General features: G+C 48.6%; 1 protein-coding gene across 1 annotated transcript; it reads left to right on the top strand.

Annotated features, from left to right (window-relative positions):
- Window positions 1-5,214: 5,214 nt before the first annotated feature.
- LOC120780852 lies at window positions 5,215-6,447 on the top strand. Its single transcript, XM_040113090.1, has one exon. The coding sequence runs from the start codon at window positions 5,215-5,217 to the stop codon at window positions 6,445-6,447; it is 1,233 nt and encodes a 410-aa protein (XP_039969024.1).
- Window positions 6,448-12,945: the final 6,498 nt, after the last annotated feature.

The raw sequence follows: 12,945 nt of genomic DNA on the forward strand, positions 1-12,945 counted from the left end.
AGTTCAGCGAATTAAAAGACAGCGGCTACGATGGCTAGGTCATGTTGTCCGGATGGATGAAAACACTCCAGCTCTGAAAGTATTCGACGCAATACCCGCCGGGGAAAGCAGAGGAAGAGGAAGACCTCCACTCCGTTGGAAGGACCAAGTGGAGAAGGACCTGGCTACGCTTGGAATATCCAATTGGCGCCACGTAGCGAAAAGAAGAAACGACTGGCGCGCTGTTGTTAACTCGGCTATAATCGCGTAAGCGGTGTCTACGCCAATTAAAGAAGAAGAAGAATCAAATATAAAGCCAGATTAGTTGCTTGTGGATTCACACAAGACCATAGATTATATAATAATAAGACATTGGCTCGAGTCGAAAGAATATCAAACTTCCGATTTACTATATTTTATCTATGGCAAGCCATTTAATTTTAAATTCATTGCAATGCATTGATGAATCGTATTTTAAAAGAGGAAATCTATATGAAAATTACTGAAGGATTATCACATCCAAGTAACAAAGTATGTAAATTAAATAAATGATTTTACAGGTTGAAGTAGGTGGCTAGATGTTGGTTTGAGGTCTTTAAGAAAGCTTTAAAAGAATACCATATTCGTTAATTCAGCTGTAGATGAATGCATTTATCTTCATGACAATGAGCATGTAAATAAAAACATGTATTCTTTTGTATGTAGATGTTTTGGCAATTGCAAGTGAAAACAAGCTTCTTGCTGCCCCTGCTTCTTATAGATTGCTGAGGTATACTCGCCGTGTCCAGGGATCATTACAATAAATTTGTAATCTTTGGGACTCTCTACGGATCGTAATTTATTAAGCTTTATAATATAATCTTACTTATAGTTACAATTTGTGCTTAAATATTCTCTCCCGCGTTGTAGTGTCGTCGCCCGAGGAAAGTGTCTTTATGGGTTGTGTGGACTAAATTCTGTATAGATATTTACTTCTCAGGAAGTAATGGCGGGCTTCATCCGTCGACGCACGCTCCATATTTTGCCGAACGATTCTGAAGGTTTCCTGCATCCTGTTGTACTTTTCTTCAGCCATCGTGGGTATCACCTGTATACCTGTACCGATATTAATTACGTCTAAGAGGGCCTTTGGCTGTCGCGGTTATCGTCCTTATGCGAGGAATGCCGGGCTATACCTCGTGGAGGCCGAGTTGCTAGGATTTACTGCGAGCTCGATATCTGGGAGAAAATAGTTCCATTGCTGGTATCGTGATTTTCTGAGTTGTGCGATAATTCGTTTAATCGTACGGTTTACTCGTTCCGTGGAATTGTCTTGAGGTGTATAAGGTGCAGTGAATCGCTGCCGTACCGCTAATTCCTTTAGATATTGTTGCCAAAGTGCACTAGTAAATTGAACACCATTTTCTGAAATAAGGATCTTCGGAACACCAAATCTTGTGGCAGACAGTTCTTGTGCCACCTGTGAAAGCATCTTTACTGCTGGTCTCTGCTGTCCTTCTTTGTATTTCTGGCAGGACTCACACTGGCGTACGTACTGGCTAATGCCGCGGAACATGCCTGGCCAATAATATCGGTTGGCGACTTGGGGTACTGTCTGGCGTATGCCCACGTGTCCGGCGCTAGGTATATCGTAGATCAACACAGAATATGGCGATAGAGTTGGCCATCCTTTTCCATGTAATCCTCGTACTTCTCTGGGTTTGCGCAAACTTCCTCTACTCGCTTTTGCCACCATTTGCATTGTGGAGCTATCGTCGTCGCTTGCCATATGGTCTCTAGCGGCTGTCAGGACAGTGCGGCTGCTACTTGGTTGAGTTTCACTTTACGATACTCGATGTCGAAAGTATGTTGCTGTAATTCTATCCCACCGTGCTATACGACCGGAAGAGCTTTCTATGGAATTTAGGCACTTCAGTGACATATGATCGGTTATCACTTTGAATCGATATCACTCTAGGTAGGATCTCATTTTCCGAATTTGCCAGACTATGGCGATGCACTCCCTTTCGGTAGCTGAATAGTTTTTCTCCGCCTCATTAACTTTTCGGCTGGCGTAGGCTATTACGCGTTCGCCTCCTTCCAGATTCTGTGTCAGCACAGCACCAAGGTCGATGTTGCTAACGTCCGTCTGCAAAGTAAATGTCTGGTTGAAATCCGGACATGCGAGGACAGGAGCCTCCGTATACTTTTGCTTGATGCTTTCAAATGCTCATTGTTGCTCAGCTCCTGTTATTGGGTCAGCTCCTGGATTTCTGTTCGGTGTCAGTGCGAATACCTTTGTCACTGATTACGTGACCTAAATATCGGAGTTCCTTCTTGAAAAACTCGCATTTCTCTGCTGTAATCTCTTCAGTAACTTTCGTAAATTATGTACGTGTTCCTCGAATGTGGAGCCTATGACGATTATGTCGTTAAGGTAGGCGAAGGCGTGCGGTTCCATCCCAGGGCCTATGACCCGGTCGAGTACCCTCGGGACGTCGCAGGTGCCGAATGGCGTGATACGCCATTGAAATAGGTTACGCCCAGGTACAGAGAAGGCTGTAAATAGATGGCTGCCTTGCTCTAAAGGTATCTGCCAGTACCCCCTCTTGAGGTCCAGACTACTAATATACCTTGCTCTTCGTAACTTGTCTAGTATGTGTTGCATCGTAGGTAAGAAGTATGCGTCGGGTACAGATCAGGCGTTGAGTTGCCGATAATCCACGTATAAACCCCACTTACCGTTCTTCTTCCGAGCCAATATAATCGGCGCGTTATGTGATACAATCCTTCGACAGCAGCTTGTCGATCTCGGAGTTGATAATCGCTTGCATTGCTGGGTTTCTTGGAAAATATCGTTGCTTGATAGAGCGGTCGTCGGTCATAGTGATTTTATGCCACGGACGTCGCTCCACTCATGCTTTCGAATTTTCGAAGTTCCTTTTCTACGAATCGCGTATGCGGCCCGCATTGTTTCTCTGGTTGGCGGTTGATTGATACTACTGCACTTAAGCTTATGTTTTCTTTTTCTCTTCAGGATACTCTAGCTCCCATGTTCTCCAGTGTATTAATCCGAGTATGAAGTCATCGATCGCTCCGGGCATCACGTGTAACACTGTCTTTAGCGATGTCTGCCCGAGTTGAATGTTGGTCTCCACGGCGTCGAAAGTCTTGCTGGTGGTGCCATCAGCCATTTGTATAGCTACGGTCGCCTTCTTACCACTCCCGGTTGCGTCCATACCTTCTGCAACTTGTGATGAAACTTCTCGAGGGGCCAGTGTCAATGACGGCTTCCACCGGTTCTCCGCCAAACTTGATTAGGGCGTATAGCCAGCTGCGTTCCTGATGCATAATTACTGGTGGTTCGGCGCTGAATAACGTCGGTCTGCCGTGCCTTGTCTCTGGCGAAACCCTTGGACGTTTCCCTGTTGTTGGCGACAACATTCTCTGGTTAGCATATCCGCCTGGCCCCACTCACGGCAAAATAGCTTCCTGGGATTACGACATATCCTAGCATAATGACCTTCCTGGCCACATCTCCCGCATTTTGCCCGGCCTAAAGGCTCGGCTCGTAGATGGTTGCTGGCGATTCGCATTTACCGTCGTGTTATGTTGGGTAAACGCGTGGTGTTGTGGTGGACGTGGTGACGGCCCACTTGCTTTTCTCGTCTCGTTGTAACCTATGATGTGTCTCGTCTTCTGGGGTCGAAATGGTTCTATTGGTCGTCGTTGTCCTTCATATATTCCTTCTTATTCTTCTGCCAGTGTGATGGGTTCGACTATTGTCTCCAAATCTCGCCGCCGAATGTAAAGCAAATAATCGGTGTGGCTATTTGGAAAAATCCTTTCTAATCGCTCCTCCTGATTATACCCAGAGTGTCTCATTAAATTCTGCACAGCTAGTCCTTTTATTTTTCTCTTTTATTGGAGAGCGGTACCGCACAGTAATTCGGGCATGGTTTTTGGAAGGATGTCAACGTTTATCATATGCATATATACCTCGGAGAGCTCTTCCAATCGCTCAACGAAGGCTAATGGGTCCCGCCCATTGTCGTATTTCACGGACCACTTCCTCACCTGGTCGATAATGTGTGCGAATGTAACTATGTGGTTCGTTTGAAGTAACCTGCTTATTGGTGGCTGCTGTAGCCGTGATGATTCCGCGAAAGTGCCCGTGGTCACTCTGTCTTGATCTGGTGGGAATGTTGTCTTCTGATCGCCTTCGTCTCTTGAAGCGATCTCACTTATTTTGTATGCAGCTACCATTCTTAAAGTTTTTTCCTTTGTTTCGGGGTTCTCGTGCACCTTGGCTACAAGTGTAGTTATGTGTTTACGGATCTACCGCGTGCTGCCTATGTGGGCAACTCCCTCTGCGCGAAAGGGATTAGTTGCTTTTTGGACACGTTGTCTAACCACATTAAATCTGTCATCCTCTGCGAATGGTAGGCACCTTGCCGCGGTGCAGGGGCTTAGGCGCAAGGTATACTCGGCGCCCCCCATTCCTGTGCGGTTGGTGCTGTTAAGCACGGACCACGCGGGATGTCGGATGCCGCATGCGTGCGCTAACTAAGAGCTACCACCTCCTAATCCAGGGTGTTATGCGACTCCCGTGCCCATTGGAACTTTGCAGCCAGGAGGTTAATGTGGCTGTATTCTAACGGAGCCTTCCCAACACCGGGCCGAATTGGAAAGTAACGGTGGCCTTACCGCGTCAAGGGGCTCTGGCGTGGCGGACCTTTCACTTCCCCATAAAGAACATAGACCCGACAGCTCACCCTGTTTGAGCCAAGGGTCGAAAGACCAGTATGACCAGCAACAACAACAAAACAAACATAAAAGATGGACTTGATGACGGACAAGGGCAACGACGAAGGACTATGGCAGGGGAAAATAAGATGGAGATCGAGGCAGTGCGAAGGTAAGGGGGGTCGAGGGGCTAGGCGGAAGTTTAGCTTCCTCGACGCTCTTACGCCAGAGGAGCGTTCGCTGTTTGAGGAGCACGCCAGGGAGGATGACGACCACGTGCCTTCTTGCAGCGGAGCTCACCTGGTGGTAACGCCTGGTGCCGCTGCAGCAGAAACTAAGGTTACCAAGACCCCCGCCGGCAGCTGTAGTGGGTCGGCCTCGAGCGAGTCGCATCAGGTAGAGCCTGACGGCGCAAGAGGGGGAAGGAGGAGAAGGCGCAGAAGAGGTGGGCAACGCACCCTCCCAGAAGCCGGCCAACCCGGCGGGTGCGACGACCCTCACAGGAAAGGCATGAGTGGTTCCACCATGAAATGGTACCTACGGCACCTCCGTGATGGGAAAACCCCGGAGGCAGCGGAGGCTCTAGCGAGGAGCAAGAGCCAAGGAAACAACGCGTATCCGGCAAAGGGAAACGACAGCAACGTGCCAGCTCGCGCGCAAGGCAGCGGTAATAACAACCGTGGCCCGGTCAGCAAAGCTCGGACCGTAAGGCGGGGCGACAGCAGGGCACTGCCCGCGGGCACGTACGCCCAAGCCGGAAAAAGGAAGAGCGGCCAAATCACGCAGCAGGAGCCTCCCCGATCCAAAAGGGTGCGAGGCACAGATACAAAGGCAGCCGGGGGCCAACCATCTGGACCGGCTCCTCACCGGGTGGAGGAGGGGCGGCGCGGATATGCGGATGCTGTCAGAGGCGTCCGCATGGCTGTTCTGGCTTTCAGATACCTGGCGGAGTCGCTGAAACCGGATGAGCTCACCGTGTTTCAGGACATCCAGATGGACGAGGCGTCCAAAGGAGAGGACTACACGGCGTCCTTCCGGGGCATCGACTTCAGGGGAGGTATGATGCAGGTGGCCTGCCTGGACGAGTCGTTCGCCGACTGGCTGAGGGAGCACGCTGCAAAGCTGGGAAGCTGGACGGGCCCTGTCCTCTGCGTGAAGAGGGTGGAAGATGTGCCAATCATGCACAGCATGACGATGTTCCTCCCTCGGAGCGGGGACAGGACCTACGAACACGCCTTGAACCTGGTGAGGAACCAGAACCGGGGACTAAGTATCTCGTCCTGGTGTGTTGCAGGCAGCAAGAAGGAAATGCTAAGCGACATTGAGGGACGGAGGTTACACCTATACATCAACGACGAGTCGTACAAGTATGTCCGGGCCGCGAGCTTCCGCCTGTTTTACAGGTATAGCACGGTCGTCATGCGGCCCTACAAGCCCGCTGACACCGCGAGCAAAGAAGCTAAAACGCCTGCGACTCTACAGGACAGGGGCGTGGATAACCAGGCAGTGCCGGAGTCCGCCCCGGAGGAAACTAGAATGGAGGTGGACGAGTTGTCGGAGCAGCCCTGCGGGAGCAATTCCGGACAGGCAGGGCCAGCAACGACCACTGACGTCCCCGCAGATGGCCGGAACATGGAGCTACCCTCAACGCAGGAGCTCGTAGACGGACTAGGAGGCCCAATGGACAGTAGTGCGGTTGACGGCGGGGTAGAAGATCTCTCTCTCCTCGAGCCTATTCTATGATGGCCGACATCATGGAAATTGCCCAAGTGAACCTGCATCATGCGGCGGCAGCCTCAGCCGTCATTACAAGCAGGTTCACTGCGGAGAAACTGGGCACACTGCTGATCCAAGAGCCTGATAATAGCGTATCAGGCCCAGGCTTGGAGAGTAGGCTATCTAAGCTAAACGAGTCTGTCACTAACGCTTATCATGGCAGCTGCCCCTACAAGTGACCACAGACAGGCGAAATAGCCCCTGGTGGTCAAGGAAACTATCAGACCTCCGGAAGAAAGTACGTAGCCTATTCAACAAAGCGAAACGTACGGGGATCTGGGAGGAATACAGGAGCTATCTCACTCTATACAATAAGGAGATCAGGTCTGCAAAGCAGGCTAGCTTCAGGAGATTCTGCGAGAACGTTACCTCAACGCCAGAGGCGGCACGGCTGCATAAAGCCCTGGACAGAGGCACAAACGACGCAGTAGTAGCAATCAGAAGAGGAGATGGGACATTCACGACCAGCGCAGAAGACAGAGCGACGGAGCTTCTGCGGGCGCACTTCCCGGAGACGGTTCGGAAAGACCAGTGTCTACCTGTGATCGAACACAGGCCATCCCGCGAGGATTGGAGTATCGCCAAACGGCTGTTTACGGCGGACTCGATCTGGTGGGCGATGGCCTCGTTTGAGAGATTCAAGTCCCCGGGAGTGGATGGTATTTTTCCAGCGCTGTTACAACAGGGGGAGCAGCATTTACTTCCTCACCTGATTCGGCTGCTGAGGGAGAGCCTCGCATTGGCGTACATCCCTGAGGTATGGAGGACATCGAAGGTGATCTTCATACCCAAGGTGGGTAGGAAGGACTACTCATTAACGAAATCCTTTAGGCCAATCAGTCTAACGTCCTTCCTACTAAAAACCATGGAGAAGATCGTGGACCATGAAATAAGGTCAAAGGTGCTGAAGAGAGCACCCCTGCATGCGGCTCAGCACGCCTACAGAGCGGGTAGATCCACTAACACTGCTCTGTACCAGATAACCTCTGAAATAGAGAGTTCACTGGAGCATGGAGAGGTGATGCTTTGCGCGTTCTTGGACATCAAAGGTGCCTTTGACAACACGTCTCATAAAAGAGTAGTCAAGGCACTGGAGAAAAGGAATGTGGCAGCACCGGCGCGCAGATGGATTGAATCTGTATTGCGTACCAGAGTTGCTGAGACCACAGTAGGTGAAAAGAGGATTCGTCTTGGCACAACAAGAGGCTGCCCACAGGGAGGTGTGTTATCACCCCTGCTATGGAGTCTAGTTGTAGACGACCTGTTAGTACTGCAAACGAACAATGGGATCCGCTGCCAAGGGTATGCGGACGACATTGTAATTATAGCAAGAGGCAAATACGAAGACACTCTCTGTGACCTAATACAAATAGGTCTAAACCTGGCGAAGATGTGGTGTAAAGAGGTTGAATTAAACATCAATCGCTCCAAGACGACTGTAGTCCCGTTTACGAGACGCAGGTCCTTACCCGGTCTCAGGAATCTTAAACTTGGGGGCAGATAGATAGGAATGACCGGTAGTGTCAAATATCTAGGTTTGATGCTAGATTCTACTTTGCGGTGGAATCAGCATGTAAACCTGACCCTGGTCAAGGCAACAAAAGCTTTAATGGTGTGCAACCGGCTGGCGGGCAAGTCCTGGGGCTGTAAGCCAAGGATCCTCAGTTGGTTGTACACCATGATAGTGCGACCAATAATCACATACGGGGCGGTGGCCTGGGCCTCAATAGCGTCGCAGACTTCGGTTAAGACCAAGCTATCGAAGCTGCAGCGGCTAGCCTGTGTCTGCATGACGGGCGCAATGCGCACCTGTCCAACGGCAGCACTGGAGGTTCTGACGGAGCTTACTCCGCTTCATTTGGTTATCGGTCAAGTAGCTAAGCACACAATTCTGCAAATAACGGCAGAGGGGTGGGGCAAATGTAGGGTAATCTCGTCCCAGAGGATGGAAAAGATAAGTGGCGATGTACCATCAGCCCTCCTCCCTAGGGACAGCACTACCAAAATAGTTAACTTCAAGAAGAAGTTTAAGGTCGCCCTCGGCAGCAAAAACGAGTGGAATGATTCCAATCTCGAACTGATGCTGAGGAATAGCACGCTAAGGTGGTACACCGACGGCTCGAAAATGTCGGAGGGAATCGATGCGGGGATCGCGGGCCCACGCACAAAGCTCTCCATACCCATGGGAGAGTTCCCAAGCACTTTCCAGGCAGAAGTTTTTGCCATAAGTCGGTGTATAGAAATAAACCTCCATCGCAACTATCGCAATGAGAGGATTGCCATTCTCAGCGATAGCCAAGCGGCGCTGAGAGCGATCTCTTCTTACGTAGTCAGATCGCTATTAGTGCAGGAGTGCAGGGAGAGGCTGAACAGCCTTGCAGAACGTAACAAGATACACCTAATCTGGGTACTTGGTCATAGAGGTATAGCCGGTAATGAACTGGCGGATGAGCTAGCCCGCTCCGCAGCCTCCACCAAGATGGTGGGACCAGAAGAAGGAGTGGGCAGAGAGGAGCATTGGCGGCAAGCGCGTGGCATGAGACATGCCAAGCTGCTAATGGGAGGATACAATCTGAGCAGGTTCAAGGTTATAATAAACCTCCCCAGGAACAAACTCAGGTTACTGGTCGCATGGTATACCGGCCACTGCAAATTGAATAGGCACCTGTACAACATGGGCCTATCCTCTTGCATTAACTGCCGGTTCTGCGACCTGGAGCCTGAAACCCCGGAGCACCTGCTGATCGACTGCACAGCAGTCTGTAGACGCAGGACTAAGGCCCTCGGATCAAAGTTTCCGGATAGGGATCGCATAGCCTCACTAGCGCCCAGAAGTCTATTGAACTTCATCCATGCGCTGGGGCTGAATGAGTCTATGTGAGTTAGGAGAGGGCACAATAGACCAAAGGTCGCGGTGCATTCCTCATATTAATCAATCAGATCTGTCATTTCCATGCTAAATGTCTTCCTGATATTATACGGTCCGCAGGATCTCTGCTCGGGCGCCATTTGTAACGGAGCTTTTTTTCCAGCCTCTGCTTCTTATAGTTTGCTGAGGTATACTCGTGTCCAGGCTTCGTTACAATAAATTTGTAAACTTTGGGGCTCTCTACGAATCGTAATTTATTTAGCTTTATAGTATAATCTTACTCATAGTTACAATTTGTGGTTTAGTATTGTCTTCCGCGTTGTAATGTCACAGCCCGAGGAAAGTGCTGTGCCAGGGTAACGGTTCAGTTTGGCCCGTTAATGCAATACCGTTTACTGCTCTGCTGCGCTCCTTGGTGCTAGACGACGTGCTGCTCTGTGCTACGACGATCACGCTCGACTATTTCTGCCGGAGCTCGTGTAGACTTTGATGACGATGACCTGCGGCGTGCGTTGACGTTTGTGTGCTACGACGACCACGCCGGTTATTTCTACTGGCGCTTGTGTAGGCTTCGATGACGATGTCCTGCGGCGTGCGCTGACGCTCGCGTGCTACGACGACTACGCTCAGCTACTTCTGCCGGGGCTCGTGTATGCTTCAATGATGATGTCCTGCAACGTGCGTTGACACTCGAGTGCTACGACGACCACGCCTGGCTATTTCTGCCGGCGCTCACTGAGTAGTCTGATGCTGAACGTGTGGTGCGCTGTGAGAGTTTCTTGCTAACTGACTGATCATTGGCCATCTAACTCCCCACCAAGCCTGTGCTGCGTGATAGTACATTTCCATGCTGGGATGGCGTGCGTTGATGGGACGGCGTATGTTGCTGGAATCGCGTGTGTTGCTGGCAGTGGCGTGGTTTTACCGCTGCGTATGCATGCTTGTTGTTGTTTCATCTATATGTGTGGTTTCTTTGTCTTCTTGTGTTTCTAGAAGTGGCACGGTTTTCCCGTCGTGTTGTGAACAATAAAGTGTGTTTTTATGGGTTGTGTGGACTAAATTCTGTATAGATATTTAGTTCTCACATTATTTGACGCAATACTCACTGAGTGAAGCAGAGGAAGAGAAAGACCTCCACTCCGTTGGAAAGACCAGGTGGAGAAGGACCTTGCTTCGCTTGGATTCTCCAAATGGCACCACCTTGCGAAAAGAAGAAGCAACTGGCACGCTGTTGTTAGCTCGGCTATAATCACGTAATCACGTGTCCACTCCAGTAAAGAAGAAGAAGAACACGAATAGCCGATTTCTCATTGACCTAGCTATTTTAGCTGTTATGTTTGGACTTATAGCTTTCCACTCTTCTTTAAGCGCGTCCTTAAGCACTTCCGTGCTAATAATACAAATAGTAAGCTGCCTAATTTTTTTCTCCCATAAGTGCTAAACAAAGTGAACGAAATTGTTTTGGAATATCATATAACAACCACAGCTTAACAATTTCTGCTGTGTGGTTCGGCTCGTTATCTTGTTGGAAAATAAATAAATTCACCTGGACCCATATTGATCGCACCTTCTTTTAAATTTGTTTTTAAAACATCAAAATAATCATATTTTTTCATTATCGACTCTATAAATTGAAAATTTCCAACGCCCAAATTTGTTATACACCCCCACATCATAGGTACGAGATAAGAAAAGATAACGCTTTTCCAAAGCTCTGGTGGCTTATTTAAGTGTTATTTTGCAAAAGCAATCGTCTTAAGTCGATTTACTCTCGATATGAAGGGCTTTCTACGTGCCGCGAAATCCAGAACTTTTCAGAAGTTTTCGTACTGTATTTGGTCATAACTTACTTTCGAATTTAAATTCTAAGTACATACATATGTTTTTAGAAATTTGGCTCGCTGTCACTCGTGGACTACACTTCACAAGAGTAATTATGTTGTGCTCTTCTCTTTCAGTTAGTTTCTTCCGACTTTCAGAACGTGGCGTGAATTCATAACATTTTGTTCGCTTGTAATTGTTTATTATTCTCTGGAATTCTGTCTATCTACATATTTGCGATTTCTCTATAACTTTTGCCATTTTAAAACCAACTAACAGTGATTTTTCTTTCGACAATATCTATTTCTTTCGCTCTTGATCCATAGTAAAAAAAGAAGGGTAACTTCTGTGATTATATCCGTTTTATATGTGTTATTAATCGCGACAACTATCGTTTATCATTTTAAATAAAATTTATTAAGAAATCGTGTACTTTTCATGCAACTAACCTTCACTATTTAAAGTGAACGTATACTTTTTCTGCTCAACATATGTATGTACTTGCGTAGCGGTACAAAAATCCCGTTAACTCAGAACGACGAAGATCAAATTCTTAAACATTTTTCCCATACTCCCACCGAGCAATTGTCTTCAAAATAAGTGAAAAGAAAATAATAAACTTTAAAGCTGCATATTTGTTTTTTTGTAAATTCTTAAATACAGTGGGTGAACGCAGACTCGGCGCCAGTTCCGTGGACATGCGTTTATTGATGTGGAAAATCTTTCGCACATTCCAAATCTTCTTCTTCTTCTTCTTAATTGGCGTAGACACCGCTTACGCGATTATTGCCGAGTTAACAACAGCGCGCAAGAGTCTCTTCTTTTCGCTACGTGGCGCCAATTGGATATTCCAAGCGAAGCCAGGTCCTTCTCCACTTGGTCCTTCCAACGGAGTGGAGGTCTTCTTCTTCCTCTGCTTCCCCCGGCGGGTACTGCGTCGAATACTTTCAGAGCTGGAGTGTTTTCATCTATCCGGACAACATGACCTAGCCAGCGTAGCCGCTGTCTTTTAATCCGCTGAACTATGTCAATGTCGTCGTATATCTCGAACAGCTCATCGTTCCATCGAACGCGATATTCGCCGTGGCCAATGCGCAAAGGACCATGAATCTTTCGCAGAATTTTTCTTTCGAAAACTCGCAACGTCGACTCATCGGTTGCCGTCATCGCCCAAGCCTCTGCACCATATAGCAGGACGGGAATTATGAGCGACTTATAGAGTTCAGTTTTTGTTCGTCGAGAGAAGAATTTACTTTTCAATTGCCTACTTAGTCAGAAGTAGCACCTGTTGGCAAGAGCAATCCTGCGTTGGATTTCTAGGCTGACATTGTTGGTGGTGATTACGCTGGTTCCAAGATAGACGAAATTATCTACGACTTCACAGTTATGACTGGCAACAGTGACGTGAGTGCCAAGTCGCGAGTGCGACGACTGTTTGTTTGATGACAGGAGATATATCGTTTTGCCCTCGTTCACTGCCAGACCCATTTTCTGTGCTTCCTTGTCCAGCCTGGAGAAAGCAGAACTAACGGCGGGGGTGTTGAGGCCGATGATATCATTATCGTCGGCATACGCCAGCAGCTGTACACTCTTATAGAAGATTGTACCTTCTGTATTTAGTTCTGCAGCTCGAATTATTTTCTCCAGAAGCAGGTTGAAGGTGTCGCACGATAGGGAGTCACCTTGTCTTAAACCTCGTTTGGTATCGAACGGCTCGTTGAGGTCCTTCCCGATCCTTACGGAGCTTTTGGTGTTACTCAACGTCAGTTTACACA

This window comes from Bactrocera tryoni, unplaced genomic scaffold, assembly GCF_016617805.1.
Source record: "Bactrocera tryoni isolate S06 unplaced genomic scaffold, CSIRO_BtryS06_freeze2 scaffold_25, whole genome shotgun sequence".
NCBI classification, from domain to species: domain Eukaryota; kingdom Metazoa; phylum Arthropoda; class Insecta; order Diptera; family Tephritidae; genus Bactrocera; species Bactrocera tryoni.